Raw genomic sequence first — 25,725 nt, forward strand, 5'->3', positions numbered from 1 at the left:
TTGTTATATATATATATATATTTTTTTATTTAAAACAGTCATTTTCACATCTTGTTGGTTTTTTTTTTACTAGCAATATACAGGCTCTTCCAGGCTGTCCCCACTAATTAGCGCCCGCCGCACCAGCCGTGCCGTACAATCGAACAGCACTCCGCCCACCCCTGCCCGGAAAGAGAAACCGGCAGCAGAGGTGAGAGGTACAGGACCCGAATCAGAAAAGCAAATGGAGTTAAGGCAGCAGGCCAGACAGCGGGGCTCAACTCCCAAAGGGAAGGCAACAGCTCAGAAAGCCCCGTGTGGGGCAGGTTTTTGGGGCAGCGGCACCGCTGACCTCCCGGGAGCCCCCCCCTTGGGAGCTTTCGGGCACTGTCACTTGGCACAAGGGTTGGGGCTGTCTGAACTTGGAGCTAAAAAAACCAGAGGCCTCTTCTGCTTGGCCAGCCCTCACCTCTGTGCGTGACCTAGCCCCGAGGGGGACAGAGAGCCAGGTGGGGTTGGCAGGGTGTGGGTGGATGCTCACCTCTCCTTCCGTGTCCCAGTGCCACCACCCGCGTGGGTGTAGCTACGCCAGCCCTGCCCAGATCGCTGCCCTTTGGGATGAACCCATGGCTGAGGGAAAGGGCCAGAGGTGCTGCATGGAGAACCACGGGCTAGCTCCGAGCCACGGACGACTCCGCTTCTACTGCTCGCCTCCCCTGGGGAGCAGAGGCTCAGCACCAGGCGCTTTGCTGCTCCAGAAGCTCGCGCCCTGTGGCCGCTGTGGGATTGGCACAGGGAAGAGCAGCTCAGCTCAGAAGGCGGCAGCAGGAGGGAGGCATACTCAGAAAAAAAGGGGCCTTCTTTCTATGTGCTCTGGGGGTGCCGGTGACCCGGGCTACAGGGCAGCACCAAGCCAAGACTGATGGAGCCCTACCCTGAAGGGGTTAGCAGCACCTAGCCCTTGCACAGACCCTCTTCACCGGCATGTTCCTTCCACCCCACTGGGGAGCCGGGGGGAACTGTTCAAAGCAAACCAGTGGGTGGGCTTCTCCCCGGGAAAGAGGCATACTCTGAGTTTGTTACCAGGGGTCTGGCAGCCCTGGCAATCCGCCCTCTGCTGAAGGGGAGAAGCCATTGCCCAAGGGAGCAGACTGGCCCAAGGATGGCCCCAGGCAGGGCCAGCATGGAGAGCTCCACGGCAGGTATCCACAAGGGAAGCTATAGGGGCTGGAAAAACAAGCACCATTTCTCTTCTCCCCTCAACTCCCACCCGCAAGTTACATAGGTTCTTTCAGGCCAGGCTGCCAGTCCCGGTTAGCGACCCTGCATTTTATTGCAGGTTTTAATGTTAGAATAACTATCCCTGGCCCGTGGGCAGGGGCCTGGGCTGACTCCATCCCCGCCGTGCAAGGGAAACCAATAGGATTCACAGGTTCCAGAGAAGGTACAGCACTTCTGAGCAAGCCTCCGGCCCCACGCCGCTGTGTCTGCCACGGCGGGTCCAGACAGGCATTCAAGCATGGAAGAGACGATTATGAACACCACCAGGTGAGGAAATAAAAGAGGGGAAGGCGCATCCTGACGGCAGCTCTGTTAATGCAATGCCAGGATACTGGCCAGCCTGTGCCCAGGGAGCCTGCGGCATCAGCAGAGCCCCATGGGCACGAGCCGGCTTGGACACCTGACAGCTCCTCACGCACCATGCGGGCTCCCAGGGCGAGGCCAGCTTGCCACCACAGCACAAACAAGAAAAAGCTGCAGGCACGCCCATCAGGGTGTGAAAGGCTGAATGGCAGCAGAAGCCCAGCCGAGCCGGGGGCCCACCCCACGGCCAGCAGCGTTTACTTGGCCCCAAACAGGGCCATGCCAGGCCGGATGGCAGGCACAGCCCTTGTAGAAAAGGGGGCTTTGCAGGGGTCCCCCAAACCGCCCTTGTTCCATGTGGATCCCCGGCATCCCCTCGGGGGAGCATCGTCCCCTGGGGAGATCACATCCAAGCCTTGGCTCCCATGGATGTGGGCACAGAGGGCTGCCCGGGCCAGCATGGCTGGAGATGTGCTCCCGCTGCAGACCTCAGCCCAGCCCTTCTGGGGCGCCGCTGCACAGCTGCTGGGAGATTCCTGCTCCATGGATCCACCCCCCTGCAGCGCATGCCCTGGCTCCGTGTGGCAGAATTAACTAGGCAGCGTGGGCACTGCCTGCTCACCCTCCCCTCTGCTGCCAGGCTGGGCCCGGCTCTGTGGAGAGGACTCGGGAGGCCTCCTCCCAGCCCAAGCCTAGGTACACCCCTGCCCATCTATGTCACCCTGGGGCCTATCGTGGCAAGACACCGTGGGAGCTGAACAGCTTCCTGACCCAGGCTCCACCCCAGGAGGCTGAGGGCAGCTGCGCGTTCTGGCTGGGCAGCACTGGCCCTGAAACACCAGGCCCCGGTAGGCTGGTGCTGGGCGGCTTCAGATGACCAGGAAGGAAGCCCCACCACCTCCATGGGTGCCACTGGCCCGTGTGTGGGAGGGCCGGCCTGCTCCAGCAGGCAGAGACGCTGAATAAATTACATCCCCCCCACCCCACCCCACCCATGGCCACGTCCCACTAGAACAGAAACCCTAACACTGCTCTGTGGTGGTTGCAGGATTACCCCTTCAACTGGAACTGGCTCCTTAGAGCTGGAGGCACTGGGCTTCCCCCCCCCCAAAAAATCTCCTCCTTCTCAACCAAAAATTATTCCAGGTTTTTTTTATAATTTAAAAATTACAGTTTTTTAAAACAAGGGGTGTGGAGAGAGATGAGCCCAGAGCATGCAATGCCCTGAGCCTGCTCTGTCCACCATCCCCCCCAGGGGCTCTCTGTGTCCCTGCTCTGGTGACAGGTCTGATTAAAACCACTACTGTGAATGCCCCCCACCCTCCCAAGCCAGAAAAGTGGCTGGGTTAGCCTAGTGGGGGGGTGAGGGGCAGGCCCTTGGAGATTTGACTGCTTGCTTTCCATAACAAAGGGAGAAAAACTCAAGCTGGCCTCACCGTGCGGCTGGGAGCAGAATGGCTCCCCGCTGATGCAGAAAGCGGCATGGAAAGCAGGCCTGGGGTCCTGCCGCTCCCTGGGCTCAGAAGGGTTAGCAGATCTGATGGAAGGTGCGGTGGAGCAACGAAAGGCAGGCTGGCGCCTTGGCACAGGTTGCAGCCGTTTGCTTCAGAGACGGGCCTGAACCCGAACCTTAAAGTGGGGCTCTGCCGTCAGGACGCTCCTGCGGGCAGGATCTCTTGCTCAATTGAAGGAGCAGCGTGGAGGATGGTCTGGTGGGGAATGCTGCCCACCCCCTCGCCCTGCACTGCAGTGGAATGCGGTCTCGCTGCCAGGCCTGGGGGCCATGTGTGGGTCAGGCAGGAACTGTATTACAGAGGGGTCGCCAAACGTGAACAATGGGTTTGTTCCGCTGTGGCTGGGAGTCACTTGTGGTGTCCCTCAGCATCCAGGCAGCCCAGCGGGCAAAGGGCAGAGACAGCCAGTCTCAGACAGCACTGCTTGGGGCAGCAAGAAAAGCCCACCCCCTCGGTCCCGCTCCAGGCCAGCATTTCAGCGTAGCTGGCCCTCTCACTACAGCCACTGCCCCTTGTTTAAAAAAACCCCACAGAAGCCAGATACCTGAAGGGAAGCAAAGCCTGGCTCCCGCCCCTGGGTGGGCTGGCATCACACCCACAGCAGCTGCCCCACGCCATCTGTCACATCATTAAAAAAATAAATCTTCCCACTTTGCAGCTGCACCATCCACTCCTGCCTCTGGGCGGCAGCACTGGGTAACCACACAGAATCCGCACCTGGAGCCCTTTGCGGGGCGGCAGAAGCGAAGCGCCAGCCCCCGCCGCCCTGAGCCGGGTGCGGCTTCCCTCGCCGGCCGGCCAGAAGTGATCAAAGTTAGCGGTGGCCGCACGAGTTGGCTCTGTACATTTTCTCCTTCCTTCTTCGCCCCATTTCCGCAGCCCTCCGGGCCCCCTGCCCTCCTTCCCTCTGCCATCGCAAGGGGCGCCCCCCATTGCCGCAGAGAAAGTAGCTGCCACAGGCCTGGGCGAGGGTCCCCTAGCTGTGCGCACGGCCAGCGGGGAGAAATCCCCAGTGTCCGTCCAGCCAGTGCTCAGCTCTCAGTTCTCTCTGCGTCTGGCTCCGGCAGCCCTGGCGTGGGCTGGAGGATGCAGGTGGCGAACAGCCTCGCTGACGGAGAGAGGGCGGAGACGGCCGCCCGTCTCGCTCATGCTGGCTGAGCGCCGCTCAATGGAGGTCAGGGAGGGGAGGGGCGGGGGCCAGGGGGAGTCAGCGGCTCCTAGGCTGGGGAGTTCGCCCCCCCCCGGCTCCTCAGCAGAGAGTGTCCGTGTTGAAGGAGAGCTGAGCCTGCGGAGGGAAGAGCGGGAGGGGGTCACATGACAGCAAGCGTCCCTGGGGGACCATGGTGGTTCTGATCCACACAGGGTCTGCAAGCCCCAGGCAAAAGCGAGATCCCCCCCCCGCCAGCCAGCAGGGAACGGAGCTCTGGGAGCATCGCTCACGTTCCAGTGAGCCCAGCATCCCTACGCCAGATCCAGTCCAGGGCACTGGGACCCAGCCGGGCCCCTGGAAAGCTTCTGGGACCATCCCCCGTTGCCTCAATGGGCTGCGCAGGCCCCGAGGAGCGTGTGTGAAACCAAAGTAGGAGGCAGGAGGGCTCAGTGGCTGGAGAACGGGCATCGACTGGGAGCTCAGGGCAGGGTACCAGGGGCACCACCCCTCCCAGGGATGGGGTCTTGCCAAGGGGTGGGGCTTAGACAGCAGAGGCTGCCCGGGCAGATTCCTGCGTTGGGTTCTGACCCGAGCCCGTCGGGGTAGCCCCTCGGCTGCAGCAGACTCTTGGCAGGTTCAATCTGGTCCAACGGGCAGCAGAGTTGGGCCCAGACTTTGTTCTGGGACTGGCCAGCAAAATCCACTTCGGGGTCTTTGCTTCTTCCTCCTTATTCCCAGTGGAGGGTCGTGCCCAGGGCCTCCCCGTCATGCTGTGTTAGCCCTGCCCTGCACGGGCACACATAGGAGAGGACAGGGCCCTGACCGGCCCCTCTGCCCTGGGCAAAGCTAGGGTGGATGTCTGGGGACGGGGGAGCTGCAGAGGTCACGGGCCCCCCCATCCCCTCACCCTCTCCTCCTCGAAGCTGATCAAGCCCTCGTCATCTGTCTCCAGGTCCTCCGGCTCGTCCACCACCAGGGCCCGCAGCTCGGTGGGGGCGGCGCGGGGCCGCAGCAGGCTCAGGATGTGCTCCAGGGGTGACTGGATCGAGCAGTTGGGGCTGGTCTCCTGCTGCTCCAGGTTGTCGCTTTGCTTCTTGGCAAAGTTCACGAACACCTGGAAAAGCAAAAGTGAAAGTGCAGCTCTCCGGAGAGGGCTCGGCCGATCCCACGCTGCACGCCGAGGCCGGCTCGGCTTCCAGCAAAGGCGTGTGGTTTTCTGTCCCACCCTCCAGCCTACGTGCGCACCCTGTGGGGCTGGGCTGTGCCCTGTGACCCCAGCTCCACTGGAGATCGGCCCCAGCACTGGGACTCTAGCACTCGCTGGGGTCGGGCAGCAGCCACATGCACCGCACCACGGTACAGCCGTGGTCCCAGGCCACGGAAGGGCCCATCAGAGTGAAATGCCCAAGAGAGGCCGATGCTGGACAATCAAAGGGGGGCTCTGATCTCCCTCAATCCACCTGCAGCTAGCACGTTCCTGCACTTACATGGCAGCCCCAGAGCCGGCTGCAACTCTGCTGTGCTAACAGCCCTTCCCAAGAACCCCCGTGGGTGCCCGGCCCTAGCCCAGGGACTCACGTTATCAAGCGTGGTCTGGCTGACGGAGTAATCCTCGATGCCCAGCACGTCCACCACCTGCTCCATCTTGCTGAAGACCTGAGCCAGCGAGATCTGTTCAGACTTGAGCTGGTACTGCACCTTGGTGTGGTGTCGCTCCTGGGGGACGGGACAGGCGTCAGGGGCAGGACCAGGTACTGCACATCTTCTCTGCCCACCCCGACTCCCTCCAGTCCCTCTGTGATGCGAGAGCAGGGGTCCCCCTTCTGAGGCCCAGCCCTGCTCCAGGGCTCTTGCCCATGGCAAGAAACCCCCCGTGTTGGAAAGGCGGAGAGGAAAACGTACCCAAATGCTTGGAAGCCCCTGATGCCCCCCCTCCTGCTGTATTGACCCCAGAGCTGGACAGACAGGCACCAAGGGGCAGCTCCCGGCCCTTGCAGGGAGAGGGCCTCGCAGGCCAGTCCGCCTGTATCTCTTGGACTTGGCCGAGCGTTTCGTGGTGACCTGCTGGCCACGGTTCTGATCTCCGGGCAGGCGTCCGTGGAGAGGGCAGAGGTTAGACTGCCAGCTACCCAGGGTAGCGGAAAGCCGTAACTCTGCTCTGCCCCTCTTGGCGCTGGGACGGTTTGGATCCAGGACAGCAGGGGGTGGCTGGCGTGATGCATCCCATCTCTGACGCTGGCTAGTACCAGACCCCTCCATAAAGCACCAGACGGCAGGACTGTGAGCCAAGGCTCCTGGCTATTCCTGCGTCTGCCGCCAGCGAACTGTGACCCCACTTCTGCTGTCCCGGCCCTCAGCTTCCCAGCTGCACAACCAGGATAACGGTGCCGGGCGACCCCCCGGGGGCTGAATTCATTAAAGTGCTGTGGGATCCTGCCACGGAAGGGGGTAGGGCGGGGAAGGGTCGTCATGATAATACCCACTTCCCTGGCCCCTGGTGCAGAGCACCGAGTACCTACATAACGTCTCCCCGACCAGCCTCATTGCACACGCTGCAAGTCCAGAGACGGTGTCCGCACCTGCTGGCTAAGACGGGTGCAAGGGACTGCCGTCTGCCAGGCCCGGGGGGCCCAGGTAACACTCAGCCCCTCCGTTCCCCCTCAGAGGGAAGGAGAGAGGAATCCACACAGGCAGCCAGGGGACCGCTGGGGGCTCCGGACAGGCGTGTCCTGCACCCCGATCCTCCTGTGGGGACGGAGCCGCAGGGGGTGGCGCTCACCTTGAGGATGGCCTCGGGGAAGTTCCTGTTGAAGAACCGCACCACCTCCTTGACGCTGAGGCTGGACTTGGTCCGCACCGTGATCATGTAGCCATCGCCAAACCTGGGCAGGGCCGAAGAAGCCCAATAAATCCACGTCCCCCGAGAGGCCTGGCACAGCCCGGGCCCCCGCTCCGCACAGTAGGGCGCAAAGCGGCCCCAGGGAGCAGCGTTTGCCCCAAGGAGGCTCTCTCCCCCCCACTCCTGGCTCGGCAAGCTGTAGCCAGGCTGGCAACATGCCCGGCCTCCCTCTGCTGCGAGCCAACCACACTGCCCCCACATTGACACGGGCATGGGCGCGAGAACCAGGGCGCTGCTCATGGCAGCAAGTCGGCAGATCGCCACCCCTGGGCCGCGGCACCCGAGGGAGGTGCAGCACACTCCTGGCTGCTGGGGCCAGGAGGGCCCAACTCCAGCCTCTGGTTGCGTTGCTGAGCCCACTGCCGCCAGCCCACAGCCCCCTGCCTTCGCTCACGTGCCCGGCCCTCGGAAGAAGGAGAGCCTTCCTCACTGAGTCCCCTCAGGGACCGGCACAAGGCGCGCCAGCCAGGGAGCCATGGTACAGACAAGGCCACAGTGATACTGGTAATGCTGGCTGCGGGGACGCTGCACCGCGACTACCCCACCCGGATACCACGGCAGCATTTCCCAGCCTCCTCTCCGGCTCTGCCCCAGGGACACGGGTGCCCAGCGGGTGCTCTCCCCCCAGACCCATCCCTCTCCCGGGCAGGAATCTCTCACCTGTTTTTCAGGTGCTGGATGCTCCCGAGACACTTGAGCCGTCCATTCACCATGATGGCCAGCCTGGTGCAGAGCGCCTCGCACTCCTCCATGCTACGGGAGACAAGGCCGGAGATGAGCGGGGGCAGCCCGACCTGGCCGTGCTGGGCACGGGCTCCTGCTCTCTGGGGGTCACATGTCCCAGGGGCTGAGCCGCGTGTGCAGCCTGCACCAGAGTCAGACCGTGCTGGGCCCTGGGGTGCTATCGGGTGCAGAGGGGGACACCTCAGAGATGTGAATGGCACCTGGGCGCTTCTGGGGCCCTGATGGCTTCCTTGCCACGGTGGCTGGGCCCCAAGGATGTGCGGGCAGGGGCCCATGTCTTCTCCTTGGGCACTGGTGCTCCTCCGCTTCCCCTGCCCCACACATCCAGCTAGGCCGTGCTGCCCCGCTCCCTGTGGAGAGCTCTCCCATGCTAGCTGCCACGTAGTGGGGGGCAGGAGGGGACTGTTACGTCTCAGGACAGCTGCCTGGGGCCTCACTGACCTGTGGGACGTCAGCACCACGGAGCGGCCCGTTTTGATGATGTCCAGGATGAGGTTCCACAGGAAGCGCCGGGCCTTGGGGTCCATGCCTGTCGTTGGCTCGTCCTTCCAGAAGGGAGAGAGGCTGAGGTCACCCACCTAGGCATCCTGCACTGGGCCCGGCCTCCCCCTCCTCACCCCCCCTTGCCCTGCCGCCTCCCCTGGCTCTTCAGTCATTATGATGATGGGGCTGGTGTATTCTGGTACCACCAATCAGGGAGTAGGATCACAGCGTCCTAGCCATGGTCTCCTTCTCCTGCTCCCATCTCAGTGGCGGCCCCATGGCCCCTCTCTGCCCCCCATCCCAGCCTCACACCAGGTTTGGGGCACGTGGTGCAGACCCGCCTCACAGTCAGAGCACCCCCGTCCGAGCTCACACCGCAGCACTGGCCTAGACCAGGGGCAGGTGGGTTGCAGGGAGAGCATGGATGCAGGCCTGTTTTACCTATGGCAGCCAGCTGCCCTTTGGCATTAGCTTAGCCCCAGGCACCTCCCATCCCAACATTGCGTCTGCCTCTTGAGCAGAGACAGGCATCGGGGGGGACATGAATGGGAGAGCAGAGCTCATGCCTGGGCTGGCCCAGGCACCCGGGCAGCGGGCACAGCGCTGAGCCGCGCCCCTTCCCCCAGCCCGGGCCTGGCATGGGGCGACACGCTGCTCACCAGGAAGATGAAGGCTGGGAAGCCAATCAAGGCGATGGCTGTGGACAGCTTCCTCTTGTTGCCCCCACTGTAGGTGCTGGCGGGCTTGTCGGCGTATTTGGTGAGCTCCAGCTTCTTCAGTGCCCACTTCACCACCTGGAGGGGGGCAAAGCGCAATGGGGGCGGTGGTTACCGGGCCCTGGTGGCAGACCCAGGCACGCGACAGCCTGCCCCTGCTGCAGCTGCCATGGGCCCTGGCCATGGCGCAAACAGGGACCAAGGTGATCCTGGCTACAGGAGAGAAGATGCGCAGACACGGAGCTTCCTGCCGTGCGCAGCCAAGTCCTATCAAGGGGACATGCCAGGCAGGCTAAGCCCCCAATCTCAACACTGTTATAATCAGCTGATGGGGACCATCCTCCAGTTTCCCACCCTTCTCTCCTTCCAACCCCACCAGCCGCTCTGCAGAGCAAGTCAGACCTGCGCGCTGTGGAGTTCCCCACCCCTCGGGCAAAACGCAGGTGCAGGCGCTTCCCTGGCTGGCCCTCCAGCCACGAGCAGCCAAGTCAGCGCTGCCCAGGCTGTGCGCTCGTCCGCCGGCTTGTGCTTCCATCGACCCGCACATCCGGGGTGCGCACACGTGAGGCGTGAACGTGTCTGCCCCTAGGTGTGGTGCCAGGTCGGACGTGGGAAGCCGTGCTGCTCGCTCTGGAGAGGTTTGCATCCCAGTGCGGGCGGGCAGGGGCTGATGGAGGCTTTCGTCTCCCCACAGCAGCTCAATGGCACGAGGGGGATAAATGGGTGGGGAGGCGACCTGTGGCCTGTCAAACACTCCTGTTGATGTAAGCCCGTGGTGCTTGGGCGCCATGCCATGGGCAAGGAGCAGGCGCTGGCACAGAGAGCCTTTAGGAAGCACCAGGGGTGCAGAGCCAGGAGCTGCAGCTCCCCCAGTGGGACAGGAAATGGTATTTCCAGCCCCAGTTGGCACCAGAGGCCCCAGCAACATCAAGGCAGAGACTCTCAGCTCTGTGCGTGGATGGGGCTGTTGCAGCTGGGCCTCTGGCCCCCGCCCAGCATTGACCTTCTTGGGCTGGGAGCAGTCATGGGGGCAAGGGGAGGACACAGGACCCGGCCCATGGCAAGGAGAGATCCTGTTGGTCAAGTGGCAGCCCTGGGGTGTCACTACAGCCAGGGCGTGATCACAGAACAAGGGGAGGAGGAAAGCTCTGACCTGCTAGTGCCCAGGATTTCCTGCTCCCCGTCAGAGCTGCGCTCTGGGAGGGACTAGGAAGTTGGCCCAGTGTGATGATCTCGGACTTCCAGCGGGCTCCAGACTCCTTCTCCCGGGGGCAGAAGCCCAGCCCCAATGGTTGTATTCTGCAAAGCAGTAGGGGCTCCCCAAGGCCTTACCTTCTCCTCGTCCTTCCAGGGGATGCCACGCAGCCGGGTGTAGAGCTCCAGGTGTTCCTGTGCCGTGAGCTCTTCGAACAGCGCATCGAACTGCGGGCAGTAGCCCAGGCTCTGCTGCACCTGGAGGAGCTCCTTCAGGATGCTACAGGGAAAGGAAGGATGGTGCAGTGGTTAGGGCACCTAGGTTCAAGTCCCCGTTCCACCACAGGCTTCCTGGGTGACTTTGGGCAAGTTCCGTCCCTGCTCCCTGCCTCAGTTTCCCTCCCCCCCCGTCAAACGTGGCTGGCTGGGGCGGTTGATGTGTGAGCAGAGCACGCTACGTCTGCGCTCGCTGTCTAGAGCTTTGTTACTGGGCTGCCTCCTTGCTTTGGAAAAACCAAATCCCGGCCTCAGGGACCTGCGTCCCCCCCACAGCACCACCATGGGCCTAGATCCCTGAAAGTCGCAGGGGGGGTGGATTTGCTCCAGTGTGTCTGGCTGCGAGGGGCCCACCCGCAGGCCGTGAGCTCGGCTCCGGCCCAGGAGCGTGCGCACTGCCTAGTGGACAGCGGAAGTCCCACCTCGCCCGTGCTATGTCTGCAGGTACCTGTGCCCGTTGATGAAGGCCTCCCCTCCCGTGGCGCTCTCGTCCCCCGTCAGCATCTTGAAGGTGGTGGTCTTCCCCGCTCCGTTGACACCCAGCAGCCCGAAGCACTCGCCGGGCCGCACGCCCACGCACAGACGGTCCACGGCGAGGATGCGCCCAATCTTGCGGGATTTGTACACCTGAGCCGACAGGAAGGAAGGCGCAGCTCACTGCCGGGCCTGCAGCGGGCTCGCATCCCAGACCGCGGAGGGTGCCAGGCAAGCCAAAGGCACTGGGCGTGCGACACACCATCAGTGCCCAGGGCAAGAGCGCTGCTCCCCCAAGCCAACAGCCGTACTCTGGACGTGCTGGAGACCTGCCCCTTCTTACCACCCACCCCAACCCCCACAACGGGTCACCTGCATGCAGGCACCATTCGCCTCTGGTTCTGGGGCACAGCGCCCTGTCCCTGCTGGGGGATCTCCTGCTTGCATACCCCACACTCTCCAGCGGCTGGATCACACACACAGGTTGATGAGCCTGCTACAGCCGCTGAGTTAACACAGCCAAACATAGGTGCCTGGCTTCTGCTCCAGAGGACCTAGGGTCCATGCCCGGTGCCAGTGACCCACGAAGGGGCCTGGTATCAGGTCTGCGTTCCAGTGAGAAGGCGGAGAGGCCCTGTCCCATCATGGGTTGAAAGAGGCCACCAGGGAGGACGGAACCGCCCCTACCTTGGTGAGGTTCTCAATCTTGAGCATGTCGTTGTCGGCGTCGCCGCGCAGGACCCGGTGCCGCTCGTTGGCCACGTCTATGTCGTCCTCGATGGGCTTGTTGGAGACGGGCAGCCGCCTGCAGGAGGGGGAGGTGGGAGGAGGTGCAGGACGGGTCAGGGGAGCTGTGCTGCATGGCCAGATGGGCCACAAGGTCTGCATTCCCTTCCTCCTCCCAGGAGAGGAGACTGGAGGGGCGGGGGGTCTCCACGGGGCAGCATGGTCCAGCGAATGGAGCACCAGGCCAGGACCCAGGACCTCCGGATTTCTAATCCCGGCTCTGTTCTGGCTTGCTAGGTGACTGTATCCAATCCCCAACCTCCGCTGTGTCTCAGTTTCCCCACTGTAAAACAGGCCTGGTACCTCCCACCTCACAAGGGCCTGTCCGGATTCAGAGGACTGGGGGTGAATATTATGCCCCCTGCACTGTCCATGTCATGGCCCCTCTGGCAATTTGATCTGTGGAGGAGTGACCCCATATGGAGCAAATCTGTCCCTCTGGATCCAGGCTGAGCCATGGACTGCTCCTAAAGCCCCGCCTGGATGGGCCGAGGGTCACTAATCAATATGATCGGTGCTGAGGAATGGTGGGATAGTTGCCTCCCATTTGTGCTCTCTCGGGGCGGAGAGGCCATAGGAAAGGCTCTTCTCAGCCCCGCTTTGCAGCCCCAGCGACTGGGATAATATAATCTGCTTCTGAACTGTGGGGTGCTTATCTGAACCCCAGGCAGGCCCAGAATCTGTCCCCCACCACCGATGGGGATGAATTCAGAGCCCCCCTGGCTCTCCAGGGGCGTTTCCTCGTTCTGTGACTATGTGCGAAGCTGTCCCCTGATCTACCTGTCCTCATGTCTGATACCCAGGGAGAACGCGAAGGACACAACGTGTGCAGAGCCTTGCACTGGCCCACCCCGACCCCACCACTCACTGAGGTTTGCGGAAGAAGTTGTATTGGCACATGATGGTGATGAAGAAGCCGACGAAGCCTTCAATTGTCATGGCGACCAGGCCCCGGGTCACAATGTCCCACTCGAAGGGTGATTTAATTTTATCAAACTGCCCTGAGGGGAGCAAGCAAAGAATTAACAAGGGATAAGTTCAGACCCAGATAAAAACACCAGACTCGCTGCACTGTGCCTGGGCTGAGCACCCATCTAGTATGGTATCCTGGCCCTGACTGTGCTAGTGCTTGAGAGGAAGGCACAAACCCCTGGCAAAGGCACCTTGGGGGAGGGATAGGGGATTCCTTCCTGAACCCAGCTGCTGATCAACACATGCCCTGAAGCATGAGGATTGAGAGCACCTGTATTTTTCCCCCCAAGATACTAATACAAGAGATTAACGCAGAGACAAGTCTTCTTAAACAAAGTAACCCTGGCAATAGGGAAAAACAGAAGAGCCCTCCTAATAATGCACAGGGAAGAAAATATTCAGAGACAAAATCACCAATGACTATACAGCTGAAATTTCCCGATAGACGGCCATTACAAATGCCCTGTAAATGATCTCAAATGACACGTAGATTGCCATCTCTGAGGCCCCGATCCTGCCAAGGCATACACGTGTGCTTACCTTTACACACCGAGTGCTGCCAGTGACGTTAATGGGCCAACTCCCGGGAAGTGAAGTTATGCATATGGGCAAATGGCTGGAGGGTTGGGGCCTTAGATCTTAAGCTCTTGCTCTGTGTGTGAAGGATGCGAAGCAAAACAGGCCCCCGATACATGACAATTAAACGGGACAGATCTTAGTACAACGTCCAGAACTAAGTGCTGGTTTTTCTTGAAATGAAAGGCAACACTTTACAACACTGCCCAATACAAACTCAGGGCTTTAGAATCTCTGTTAGGAACAGACAGTTGTCCGTCCACTAGGTGAAAAATAACCAAAAGGGAGAAGGAGTTCTTAATATAGTGGGACTGTGAAATGGAAAAAATATTCTCTGTATATTGAAGGTGACAGTGGCATGGATCGAATGGTTCTATTTCAGTTTCAATTTTGCTTCACTTCTGGAATTGATCCCACACAGCATCTGGGCAATTTGTTCTCACCGGCGCTAGACCTAGAAAGAACAATGCCTTTCCGTCGGGACATCATTCACCGAAGTCCTCTCGCAACTTTTCAATATCAACTACATGGAAAATGCAAACGATGAGACCTTGTATTTTTAAAAGGTTTCTCAGCGTTTTCTGGAGCCGATTCTAAGATGCCAGCAGCTCCGGAATGAAAGCAGTTTGGAAAATGGAAAGAGGTTTCCAGGGCCAAGTTAAAGAGATCACAGTTAGATTGTGAATTCCTTGGGGCAGGGACCATTTTTTGTTCTATGTTTGTACAGCACCTAGCACAATGGAGGTCCTGGTCTTTGTACATGGCTCCTAGACACTACAATAGTAATAAAGGACAGGAGGAAAAATGTCTGCAAGAATGGCTAGAACTTCCTCCAACGCTAACCACAGAACAGTCCAGTAGGCACTAATAATAGATGATGCACTCAGTGGAACCTGCGCAAAAGTTAAGTTGGGAAATTTAGGCTCGTTTCTTCTGGGCTGTGCGTTGCTGACAGCGAGCGAGACTGTGTCTGTACTGACACAGCTCTTCTGATTACACGGTGCTATGGGCTAGGAGCCCCACGGTGTCTGTACTGATACAGCCCTTCTGATTACACGGTGCTAGGGGCCCCACGGTGTCTGTACTGATACAGCCCTTCTGATTACACGGTGCTATGGGCTAGGAGCCCCACGGATGGAGCTAGGTGCTGCACAATCACAGAACAAAAAGATGACACCTGCCCCATTTCCCCCCAGTTGGCTGCGTCAGCTTTCACTTCCTCTCTCTGCAATGCAAACCTGGCAGCAGCCACGCGGGCCGTGGGTAACGTCTGTGGTGTGCTGCCCCTTGCTGTGCCACGCCGAGCGGGCAGAGGGCTGAGTGAGGGCCTTACCGATCTTGGCGTAGTACTCGTTGATGTACTCGTTGTAGGCCATCTCCATCAGCCCGTGGCCCAGGTTGTAGTTGGGGAAGATGAGGAAGCAGCTCTTCAGGTAGCTGTTCACGAGCTTCAAGTCCTGCCGAGGTGGGAAAGGGAGGAGGTGACGCACACACACTGAACTGCCTTGGGCGATCTCCTTAGAAGTGCCCCAGAGAACAAAGGTTGCCGTGCGTGGAGCAGGGATCTCCTGCCTGGCCTCTCTCACTAGTGGTCAAACCGGCCATTCCCACCTTGTTAAACGGCTGGCACACAGACAGCCGATGAGACAGCCCTGTGCAGTGAGCCGTGGCAACGTGCTCCCCCCCACCCCCACCTTTCCGGATGTCACAGGCTCCCTGGTATCATGGGCTGGAAGATCCCAGGCGCTGGCCCAGAGCAGTTCTAGCAGGGTGGAGAACGGCTGATCTAGCCAGGGCAGGGCAGGGGGGCCCCCAGGAACAGGTACCTTGTCGTGCTCGAAGAGCTGCAGCAGGAAGGTGGCGACAGTGGCCGTGATGCCAATGAAGAGGTTGATGACGATCAGGAAGACGTACGCCGAGCTGGGCACCTCGAACCAAAAGGAGGCCGGGTACATGATGGGGGTGATGGACCAGCTGGTGGAAAGAGAACTGCACGGTGAGGGCATCAGACACGGTATAGAGCCCTGGCCCTGCCCGTGCCGGCCCGCCCACCCCATTCGTACTAGACCTCGTGAACCTCCCCAAACTCTGGATCCTTGGCTCACGGGCCACAAACACAGTGTTAGCCAGGCCCCAGCCGGCGCCTCCCAGACCAGATCCTGAGCCCGAGAAGGCTGCCCTGGCACAGTCTCCAACTAAAACACAACACCACACAAGGCACCACTCTGCCTTGCTCTAGTGACTTCCCAGACACTGATGGCGTCTGCCCCCAACCTGCCTTGCATGCCGGGTCACAGACAGGGGACACTCTTACCAATGGATGCGGAGAGATCAAGCACCCCATTTTCAGAAGTACCTTCCATTTGTGGGCTGCCGGCGTGAGGCCCCGGAGGCCTGGTTTTGGCTGGTGCTGAGCACCCAGGACTCCTGCTGAAGTCAGCGGAAGCTGCAGGGCTCAGGACCTGAGACCTGGTCTGCACTGGGATCCCTGCCACTGGGGCAGATGGATACTGGGGTGAGCTGCACCAGGGCAAGCCACAAATTACACCAGTGGTTTACTCCAGTGGCTGAAACTCCAGTGTACACAAGGCCTCAGTGCCTCAGGCTGGCACCCAGAACAAAAGGCCACCTGTGAACATTTTGGCCCATGTGACTCTCTCAGGGTCCCGCACAAAGTTCTTGGCATCTCCTGAACTCCAGCCCCATATGCAAACCACACGATCATCCTTCATCCCTTCCAGGGATCCGGAGGGTCTCGAGTTTGAATAGACAGGGAACAGAAGCTCCAGTCTGTTAGGACGGGTCAGGGAGTGGCCTTGTGGGGTGGCATCACAGAGCAGCCCAGAGGCTGATAGATGGGTCGAGCTTCCAGGAGTGAGAATTTAATAGCAGCTAAAACAACTGTCAGAAGCCCACAGGGCAGGACCCGCGCAGCGCCTGCATCGTTAGGCATTTTGCTAGAAGACTGCCCCTAACACAGCGCTCCTGGCTCCATGCTGTGCACTGGAACCCCCCCCCCCAATTTGTGTGTATGACATTAGTGCCGGCTATCCACACCACAGGTACAGCATGAGCAGCGACAGATCAACCTTCCCCCACAGGGCCCTGCTCAGCGCCCCATCGCCGTTCCCCTTTCACTGCCCCCCCAACGCACAGCGCAGCGTGCAGACCTACCCGTAGAGCAGGAAGAGCGAGAGGACGGCTGGGAAGTTGGTGGGGGAGGTGTACGCCGGGAGGTCGAACACGAAGAGGATGATGATGCAGCATGTGGCCGGCACCAGGTAATTCAGCTGGAAAACAGAGGCACCAAAGAGGGGAGTGAACCGAGCTGGGACGGAGCGAAGAGAAGATCTCTGCCCTTCTCTCAGGCGGCAGCGAGTTCGGAGCCCAGGGAAGTAGGACTGGTGTGGGAGGCCAGGTCTACACCACAAGGCTTTGACGGCATAGCTGTGTTGGTCGGGGGGGGACCCACCCCGCCGAGATAGCTACGCTGGCAAACCCCCAGTGCGCACACAGCTGTGCTGACAGACCAGGGCTCCTGCCTGCTTCGCTGTGGGGGAGGTGGTGTCACCATGCTGACAAACATCTCCTGCCAGCATCCGCTGCCGGCCACACGAGGGGGCTCTGCTGGTCCGGCGACACTGGCAAAGCACCTGCAGTGCAAAGACCCAGACGATGGAATTCGCTCCCAAAGGCGAGAAGAAGGAGTTTGGGTCCCACCGTGCTCCAAAACCAACCTCTCCTGCGGGTAAGTCACCCCCCAGTAACCCCACCCGCCAAGGAAGCTAGTTCTCCTGCAGGCTGGGCAGGCTGAAAAGGAGAGCGATGGAGAAAGAGGTATTGTTATGTATTTTCCAAAGACGCTCAGACACTGCAGAACCGGGGGCTGGGTTCCAGAGCGAGACCAGCTCACACAGAGCGACTGCCGCTGCCCCAGCCTCGAGGCAAGTGAAATGGTTGCCGTGGAACTGGCCCGCTAGCACATTTCATTGCCAGTGCCCAATGGGCCAGTTCTGCACAACGTTTTTGGGAATCCAAAATGGGCCTATTCCCCAGCGAAGTTTCAGTGAAAACAGGAAGTGGAAGCGTTTTGCGGCTTGTTCCAGCCGATCGCCACGTCCATCACACGCTCCAAACTCCCCTCCAGAGAAATGGGAACGGGCGAGAGGAAGCGGCCGAGCAAATCCTGAGCACTGCCCCAGCCCTCGCTCGAGGCCTGGGTGGACGTGGAAAGGCTGAACGAGGAACTCACTGTGTTAAAGGACGTGGCTCAGGAAAAATCTGAGAAGACACGAGTGTCTCCCACACTGCACCCATTGCCCCTCCTGTGCTCCCCGTGCACCACACAGACCCACATGGGACACGCAGCCAAACCCCGTCCCCTCCACAGCAACCTCACAATAGCCGGCCTGGCTGTGCATTCCCCAGGACCGACGCCTGGCAGTCCTTGAGGAGATCCTGCACAGGGGCAGCAGGGCAGGATGCAGTCGTACCATGAGTGAGGAGAGCACAGCAGAGGTGAGGGAAAGCAAGATGCCACATGACAAGCAAACCCCAGGGACCAGACAAGGTCCCGGCCAAAGCCCCAGGAGTAAATGCTGCAGCAGCCCTCACCAGCTGGGTGGGAAGTGCCCTGCAGACCTTTCTGGGACGCAGGGCTGTCTGCTAACTGGAGCTGGGGAAGGAGAAGCTCCGGTGCTGGGAGAGTCTCTGTGCTAAGGACCTTCCCGTGGATGGATAACCGCTCCAAGGACCTGCACATGCAGGGCTGGATGGATGCTTTTCTCTGGGACACCACATAGAATCAGCTCATCATGAGAACCCCAGCTCAGGCATCCCCCGCCCACTGGCTCCTTCGCTACACAGCTCTGTGCTCTTCTCGGCTCTTACCATGTCCCAGACATAGTTGGCCAGCCAGTAGATCACCGGGTCGCAGCCGCTCACGAACTGCAGGTGCTTGGCTTTGGTGGCCTTCTCCGCCACCAGGAACACCACGAAGCTGGCCGGCACGAAGGACATGGCCACGATGATGAAGATGGCGATGACCACGTCCGTGCCTTGGAGGCTGCGGCGGAGGAAGAGGGGCGGAAACGGGAGTGAGGGGGAGGGGAGCAGAGAGGGATGCATCTTGCCCAGAGAGAGGTGGCCAGTGCTAGCCACCCCACCAGTAAGGCGTGGCTAGCATCACACTGTGCGGGGGCACAGCACGGCTCCCATAAGCCCCTCAGAAGGGAGAACTGTCCCCCGAGGTACCCCGCATACTGCAAGGCTCAGCGGGGCATTCCTACATGGAAACAGCAGCCTACACGCCTTTGTGGATCTGGGCTTTGGGGACTTTGTTTTTCAGGATCGCCAGGATTTCTCTCCTCTCAGCTTCTCGCCGGGGGGTGGGAATGGCTGGGCCAGCCTCTCCCCTCCCGGGCCCTGCGACCTTTGCCTTTTGAAAACCCAGGGGCGGCTCCATCCCTTATCCTCCCTGACAAACGCCTTCCCCCCCAGCCAGGCGCGTTCACATCACCCTCGAGCCCATCGGTACACACAGGTAATCCAGGGAGAGGCTGGCGCTCGTCTTGTTCATGGGATGGTTGGTCACGGTGATACCTGCAGCAGAACAGGCCAGGAAACAGTGAGAGAGTCGGCCTAGAACAGTCCCGCACGCCCCCACTGCCATGCATTAGCAGCCCACCACCGGCTGGGCCTTAACAGCAACGCAGCACCCCGTGAGGGGGGCAGAATGGATGCCCCTTGCCCGCTGCAGAGCGCAAGGAGTCGAGTTACCCAGAGACAACCCCCCCCCCCCCAGCACCTTTCACGGGAGGTGCTCAAAGCACCGTGCAGACATGAACGAGGAGGCCACACGTCAGCCTGGTGAAGGCGGAGCCGTTCCCATTTCAAAGGTGCATCCGCGGCACCACACAGAGGTGAAGGGACTTGCCCACGGTCATTTAAGGTCTAATCCTGCCTCTGCCACCGAGAGACCTGACTCCAATCCCCTGCTCTAACCACTAGACCCCAAACCCTTCCGACACACACGGGTTTTCAAACCCAACCCCCAGCCACACAGGAGCAGCCAGATCAGAGTCTGTTTAGCCCAGTATCTTGCTTCACACCCGCCGTCTCAGTCACCAGCCTCCCTCCTAGAGACATTTCCACCTCCCGCTCCATCAGGCCATGGCCGGATTCTGCACCGGCACAGGAGGGCGCTGTCGCAGAGGGGTTTCCATCCCATCGATTCTCCTCAGGGAGACAAACGTCTTGCTCGCCAGGTCAGAGTCCCCGGCTCGGCTCGCCCAGCTCACCGTAGGCGGCGGGGTTCCCTCGGCCCTTGGGCAGGTTGGCACGCAGGATGGCGTTGTTCAGCGCGTTCAGGTAGGTGGGCATACTGTGGTACCCCTTGTTGTTGTAGAAGACCTGGAGAGGGCACAGCGGAGACGCATACTCAGCTCTGGGGGCGCCAGGGGGGCGCCCTGCTCCAGGAGGGGCTGAGGGAGGCCGGGGGATGCAGAGCAGCTGGCAGCGAGAGAGAGCTGGCGCCAGGTCCATCCTGCAAGGCCTGGCGCAGGGACGCACGGTCCCTATGTGGGACCCTCTGGGGTCAGCCGCCTCCCTCCCAAAAGCCGCCCTCAGTCAGTGCCTGATCGAGATGGGGGACGTCATTGCTGCGTCGTGGCTGGGAGGGAGCAGCATCATCCATCTGCCTCCTCCGTCAGCCCATGGCAGCTGTCATTCGAGAGCCGCCCCAGGCGTGGGATTGCTGCCGTCTAGTCAAGGGCCTGCACGGCTGACAACCGTGACCACCTCCAACTAGCAGCAAGCTACTGAGCGCTGCTGAGGGCCACCAGAGACCTCTGCCCTCTGCCCACCCCACAGCAGGACAGGCGTCCGTGGGGTGATTGTGCGGGGACACCGGTCCTCTAGCAAACAAGCTCAATTCAGAGGGGTCCTGGAACAAGATCTGACCTTTTCCCCCTTCCCAAGAGCGTGTTGGGAAGTCTGTACGTCCCTCTTGCTCCGGGACCCCTGCACTGGGACTCTGGAAGGAGGGTGGGTATTTATGGGGACTCAGCAGGATGGGGTTGGCAACAGGGACAAGACCTTCCCTCTCTCGCAGCGTGAGGGACGGGCTTGGTGCCCCCTACCTGGGCTGTTCTCCTGACCGCGATCTTGCGCACCATGGGAGGGGCCTGGGTGCCAAAGGATGCCGGGATGGATTTCTGGACGTTGCCCACGGTGATCGCTCCATACCTACGGCAGAAGGGGATGCAAAGGAAAGGCGGCGGTTACCTTGTTTCAGCCCAGGCGACACGGAGGAAAGATGGGCAGCTCCAAGAATGGGACCTGAGCCACCCCTGAAATAGGGCTCCCGGGGGGGGGAGGGGGGAATCCCAGTGAGGGCAGGAGAATGAGCACCACGTCCGACCTACGAGCTGCTAAAACAAAACACCTCCCAGCCACCCGCTGCCACCCAGTCCCTGAGAGCCCGCTGTGCCCCTCCCTGCCTTCAGAGCCGGGCCTTGGCCTCGGCCAGAGGTTTCCAGTGAGCGCCAGGGGTCTTTCTCCCTCCTCCGGTCCACGGCGAGGCATCGGGGCTAGCGTTACCGAGCGGGCCTGCCCAGGATTTGGAGAAGGAGCCAACTTCACCCAAGAGCCTTGAGGGCCAAGTTTCCCCTCAGTTGGTCCCTGCCCAGAGCAGCTGTGGCCACTGCACCGGGCGGGAGGTCGGCCACGCAGCCTCCTGAGGGAAATCTCCGATAACGCCGACGTTCCTGACAGAGCGGGGAGGACAGTCCCCTCCACTGCCCCGTCGTGCTGAGGGCCCGGGTTTTCCCGGCCGTGGGCTCGCGCTGTGCCTTGAGCCAGGCTCAGTGAGCGGCTGCTGCAGCAGGTCACAGGGCCAACGCTACCACAGAGAGATGGACTTTCACCCCTCTCTGCTGTCTACCCACTCCCTTGCTGCTGTCTACCCGCTGTCCTCCTGCCTCACCTTGGCGCCCCGGGTCCTGGCAGGAGAAGCTGTTCCAGACTTAGCGCTCCTTGCCTCAGTCCCTGGCTGGGACACTCCCCCACACACTGAGACACCTCCACGCGGAGGAGCAGAAGTGCCAGCCGCTGCCCCCTCACCTGTGCAGCCGGAAGCGGTCCGACGTGTAGAGCAGGTACTCCGAGACGTTGCGTCCCGTGATGTCCGCCAGGATGTCCCCCGTCACCACCTTCATCTGGGGCGGGTGGCCTCCTACGCCGCTGGGGCAGGAGAAGCCCGTCCCCTGCATGGAGCAGGTGCATTTGATGGGCTCGTGGATGATGCGGGGCAGGGATGGGGCCAAGGTGACGGTCTCTGAGGAGACAAGAGGAGAGAGGTGACCCTCAGTAGTGCTTGTTCTCGCTCTGTGCGTCTGGGTGAGGGGCACAGATGAGCTCCCAAGTGCTCAATGGGACTGAATCGCTGCCCTTTGAGGTGCCCCCATCATTCATCCTCTTAAAGTGACTCCTGGGTGCAAATGAACTACAGGGTGTTCAGAGGGGGGCGAGGAGAATGAACAGGGGCATATGAGAGACTGAAAAAACTTAGACAGGAGATGAACAGCAGGAGACACGATACAAGTATATCAAATAAAGAACCGTCTCGAGAAGAGCGCTTTGGAGCTTCTGTTATCTCTGCCTCACAGCATAAGGACAAGGGGGCGGCCAATAGAAGTGAAAGGTCGCAAATTTAAAACCAACACAAGGAAATAGTTTTTCCACACAATGCACGATTCGCCTGTGGAACTCACTGCCACAAGAAATCATCAAGGCCGAGAACTTAACAGGATTCAAAAAAGGAACCGGGCACTTATACAGAAAGCAAGAACACCCGGAGCTCTGAGTTATGCTAACAAATACTTTGGAATGGATATTAAACGTCGTGCTTCAGGGTTCGAGCTGATCTCTAACTATTTGAGATGAGGAGACGACCTATGTGGGGCACAGATTATCCCACATCTGCTACTGCGGGGTTCTTGTAGTCTGAAGCAGCTGGTTTCAGCCACTGACAGAGACAGGACTATGGACTAGACAGTCCTCATGTTTGACCCAGCCTGGCATTTCCCATGTTCCTAAATCCTATGTGCCCAGTAAAGCTCTGCCCATTCCTGGCAAGGTTACTTTGAAAGGCATTACGGGAAAGTCCCAGACAAACCCACACTGGCTGGAACAAAAAGTCCTACTCTGTGGGCTCAATGGCAACGCCAGAGACCCAGGTTCTAATCCCTGCACCACTGCCGCCGGCCGGGCAGGGAACGTGTTGCTTGGCTGGACGTCCCGTCCCCCCGACTCCCGCCAGGCCAGACGTTACCCTTGATGGCAGAGGGGTACGTGGTGGAGTTCCAGGCGTGCAGCACATCATCGTCCATGGAGACGGGGTAGTCAGAGGGGGCGGGGGACGGGGGCGGGGGCACGAAGTTGGAGAGCGGCAGGCCCTGGGTGAAGGAATCGACGCACATGGCGTCGAAGTACTTGGCCGCCAGCATCTTGGACTCGTTGCTGTTGAGGTTCAGGGTCTGCACCAGCTGGTCCAGGGTGCTGTTGAACGCCGTCTTCAGCACACAGGTGGCCCCCACCCCGGAGGGCAGGTGGAAGGTGTTGACAATCTGCTGCGGGCTGGCATCTGGTGACAGCTTTATGCTGTGGAGAGGGAAAGCGGCTGAGAAAGGCTTAGAGAGTGGGGGACCTGGCCACAGCTCCTCTGGGCCAGTCACGCTCCCTAGTACCGGCCTGAGAAACCCCCTTGCTTGCAGGCCTGCCTCCTGAAGTGATATTCTAGGAGGGGCCGGACACCCCTGGGCTTCAGGGGCTCGGCCGGTGCCGAGTCCCAGCACTGCAGTGCCTGCCAACCCGGGGCCATGGAGCCTGCACTCGGGCTGGGAGGCTGAAGGGGACTGGATGGCACAGGGCACGGGCTAGAGGGCTTTCACTGGCAGGTCACGGACTCAAATCCAGGCCAGGCCAGGCGCCACTGACAGGCCTCAACCGCCCACAGCTGAGGGGAATGAGCTGTCCCTAGGGAACAGCTGGGCACATCACAGAACTCTCTCTAGGTACCACTCAGCCACGTGGTGGGCAGGTCACGGGCTGAGCTGGCCCTACAGAGCCCTGCACCCTCGCTGCTAATGGGGCAGCCTCCTGGGCAGGCACGGTGCGGATGAAGCTGGCGCTGCGCCGTCCCTGAAATCGAGAGGGGATCAGGGTGCAATTCCGAGCTGTTCTCCAGCGCCAGGCTCAGAACAACGACCCGGTGCCACAAGCACTGCCCTGGCTCCCCACAGCTCCTAGGATCCCATGCGGAGGCGGCACAGTCACTGCGGGGCACCCTGCGGCGAGCCGCGGCAGGAGAGATTGGCGTCGTGGCAGCGTGGCCGAATCCTCCTGCCGGCGTGGGGAGCCGGAAAGGGGCCTAGCACGCTGCTCCCGGACAGCGCCAGGCCTCTCACCGGTATTCGCGCCGCTCCTCGTTGGCATAGGGGATGAAGTTGCCTTTGGGCTGGGTGTAGTTGTGATACTGGGACGGCGAGAGGATCAGAGGCGGCAGGTCACCTGGGGAGACAAGAAGGGGCATGCTGAGCAGCCTGCCTGCCGGGGGGTGACGGACACCCCACCCCCTCCCCATTATAGGCTGGAAGGCCAACCCCGGTGACCCCAGGGAATGGCCCATGTGTCCCCCACATTCCAGATTTACTGAGTGACTTCTAGCTAGTCCGGCCCTGATCCCCATCCACACCCAGGACTGCTCGGGTCGCTGGTGGGTGGCCCGGAACCAGGCACAGGCTATGTGCCGCACACGTGCAGGGCTGCCAGGAGACAGGCAGAGGCGCCAGTGTCCCCAGGGGAGCACACCTCTAGTTTGTCCTGCTCTGAGCAGGGGGTTGGACTCGATGATCTCTTGAGGTCCCTTCCAACTCTAATATTCTATGAAGAGGCGACACAGGAGCCGGGCGTGGGAGGGAAGAAGGAGCGACCGCCCCTCCCCAGCGGGGGCCAGCGCCCGTACGCACCTATTTCGGGCACGGAGAGCGCCACGGTCATGGCCACGCAGACGAAGAAGGCGGGCAGCAGGATCTGCGAGAAGAGGGCCTTGGTGTTGCGCTTGGCGCAGTGGAAGCGTTTGACGATCAGCCCGTGGAACTGGCGCAGCTTGAGCCAGGAGCCCTCCAGCTTAAAGCTGCCCTGTCCCGCCAAGCCCTGGTCTGCAGCCTCAGCATCGGCCTCTTGGTCTGGAGCAGGGGAAAGCGACGGGGAGCGGGAAGAGACGCACGGAGGGGTTCAGGCGCACTCAGAGGCCCTCACGCTCCTTCCTCAGCCCCCCCAGGACTCAGCCAGGAACCGGTGCGCATGTATGAATGCGGAGCCCAGGTGCTGGCGTGGCCCATGACACAGGACGTGGCTCTCCATACAGCCCTGGCACAAGGCGTGGCGCTCTCCCGGGAGGCAGTGCCCGGGGAAAGGAGGAGGGATGCTGGGCCCCTCCCCAGGGCAGGGCTGGTCTCTGGAGGGCTGCAGCTAGCATGGACATCAGGGCTGCATGTGGAAATGCAGAGCCCTCGACTCAGAGCTGGCCACGCCAGCGAGTGGGGGCTGGTGTCGGACTCTGTTTTCTAAACTCACGTAACCCATAAGCCGGTTCCATGCTTGCAGTTTCAGCGGGTTAACAGAGCTGTCCCTACATTTGTATGGGCCTGACAACACCCCCCAACCCCAAAGGGACAAAGGGCAGCACCCAGAGGAGAGCTGCACCCACATGAACAGAGACCAGGCAGGGGCATTATTTCTTCTCTGCGCAGGAGACAGGAGAGGGTATTTCACAGCACCCATGACACTGCAATCGCACCTCTCCATGGAGCAGCCCAACGATGTACTGCCAGCCCCCATTTCCACCGGGGGAAACCTGGGCCCAGAGAAGCTACGTGACTTGCCCCAGGTCACACAGGCAGGCAGCGCAAGAGCCAGGAGCAGAGTTCAGGGCCACGACACCCAGCTCACCTGCTCGAACCATTAAACAACTAGCTCGCACTAGATCCCCTGTAACACAACGGTAGAGCAGGGTGAGGCTGCAACTTCGTTCCAGAGCTGCAGCCCTGGGGACGTCTGCTCAGGGACCCTCCACGAGAATCCGGAGGTAGGAGGGCTCAGACCAGGGGAAAGGAGCTTTGGTTTTAAACCACGCTGGCGGCTCAGTTTTTCTTAGGGGGCCAAGAGGATAATACAAAGGAGATTATTTTCCCTTGGTTCAACCACTTTGATTCTGTAACAAAGGAGGTTTATTTTGCCAGCCATACAGAGATCGAGTAACCTGGGGCAGATGGGGCCCTTCTAAAAAAAGTCCTGACCCACCAAGGTCAAAATCCT

General features: G+C 60.7%; 1 protein-coding gene across 2 annotated transcripts in view; it reads right to left on the minus strand.

Annotated features, from left to right (window-relative positions):
- Positions 1-25,725, minus strand: part of ABCA2 (ATP binding cassette subfamily A member 2) — a 109,144-nt gene continuing 83,419 nt past the window's right edge. For both annotated transcript variants that reach the window (XM_067561446.1, XM_067561445.1), the window contains 22 exons: positions 24,375-24,593; positions 23,814-23,916; positions 22,679-23,007; positions 21,469-21,682; positions 20,487-20,592; positions 19,647-19,758; positions 18,888-18,948; positions 18,238-18,412; positions 16,522-16,637; positions 15,174-15,321; positions 14,681-14,804; positions 12,668-12,800; positions 11,701-11,818; positions 10,988-11,166; positions 10,402-10,543; positions 9,013-9,147; positions 8,312-8,415; positions 7,787-7,879; positions 7,007-7,109; positions 5,806-5,943; positions 5,135-5,341; positions 1-4,362 (listed from right to left, as the gene is read on the minus strand). In XM_067561446.1, the coding sequence (XP_067417547.1) occupies positions 4,327-4,362; positions 5,135-5,341; positions 5,806-5,943; positions 7,007-7,109; positions 7,787-7,879; positions 8,312-8,415; positions 9,013-9,147; positions 10,402-10,543; positions 10,988-11,166; positions 11,701-11,818; positions 12,668-12,800; positions 14,681-14,804; positions 15,174-15,321; positions 16,522-16,637; positions 18,238-18,412; positions 18,888-18,948; positions 19,647-19,758; positions 20,487-20,592; positions 21,469-21,682; positions 22,679-23,007; positions 23,814-23,916; positions 24,375-24,593 (3,095 nt within the window). In that variant the 3' untranslated portion in view covers positions 1-4,326. The remainder of the gene's footprint in view (positions 4,363-5,134; positions 5,342-5,805; positions 5,944-7,006; positions 7,110-7,786; positions 7,880-8,311; positions 8,416-9,012; positions 9,148-10,401; positions 10,544-10,987; positions 11,167-11,700; positions 11,819-12,667; positions 12,801-14,680; positions 14,805-15,173; positions 15,322-16,521; positions 16,638-18,237; positions 18,413-18,887; positions 18,949-19,646; positions 19,759-20,486; positions 20,593-21,468; positions 21,683-22,678; positions 23,008-23,813; positions 23,917-24,374; positions 24,594-25,725) is intronic.

The sequence above is a fragment of the Emydura macquarii genome, unplaced genomic scaffold, assembly GCF_026122565.2.
Source record: "Emydura macquarii macquarii isolate MOO-44397 ecotype Brisbane River unplaced genomic scaffold, CSIRO-AGI_Emac_v2 contig_2417, whole genome shotgun sequence".
Classification (NCBI taxonomy): domain Eukaryota; kingdom Metazoa; phylum Chordata; order Testudines; family Chelidae; genus Emydura; species Emydura macquarii.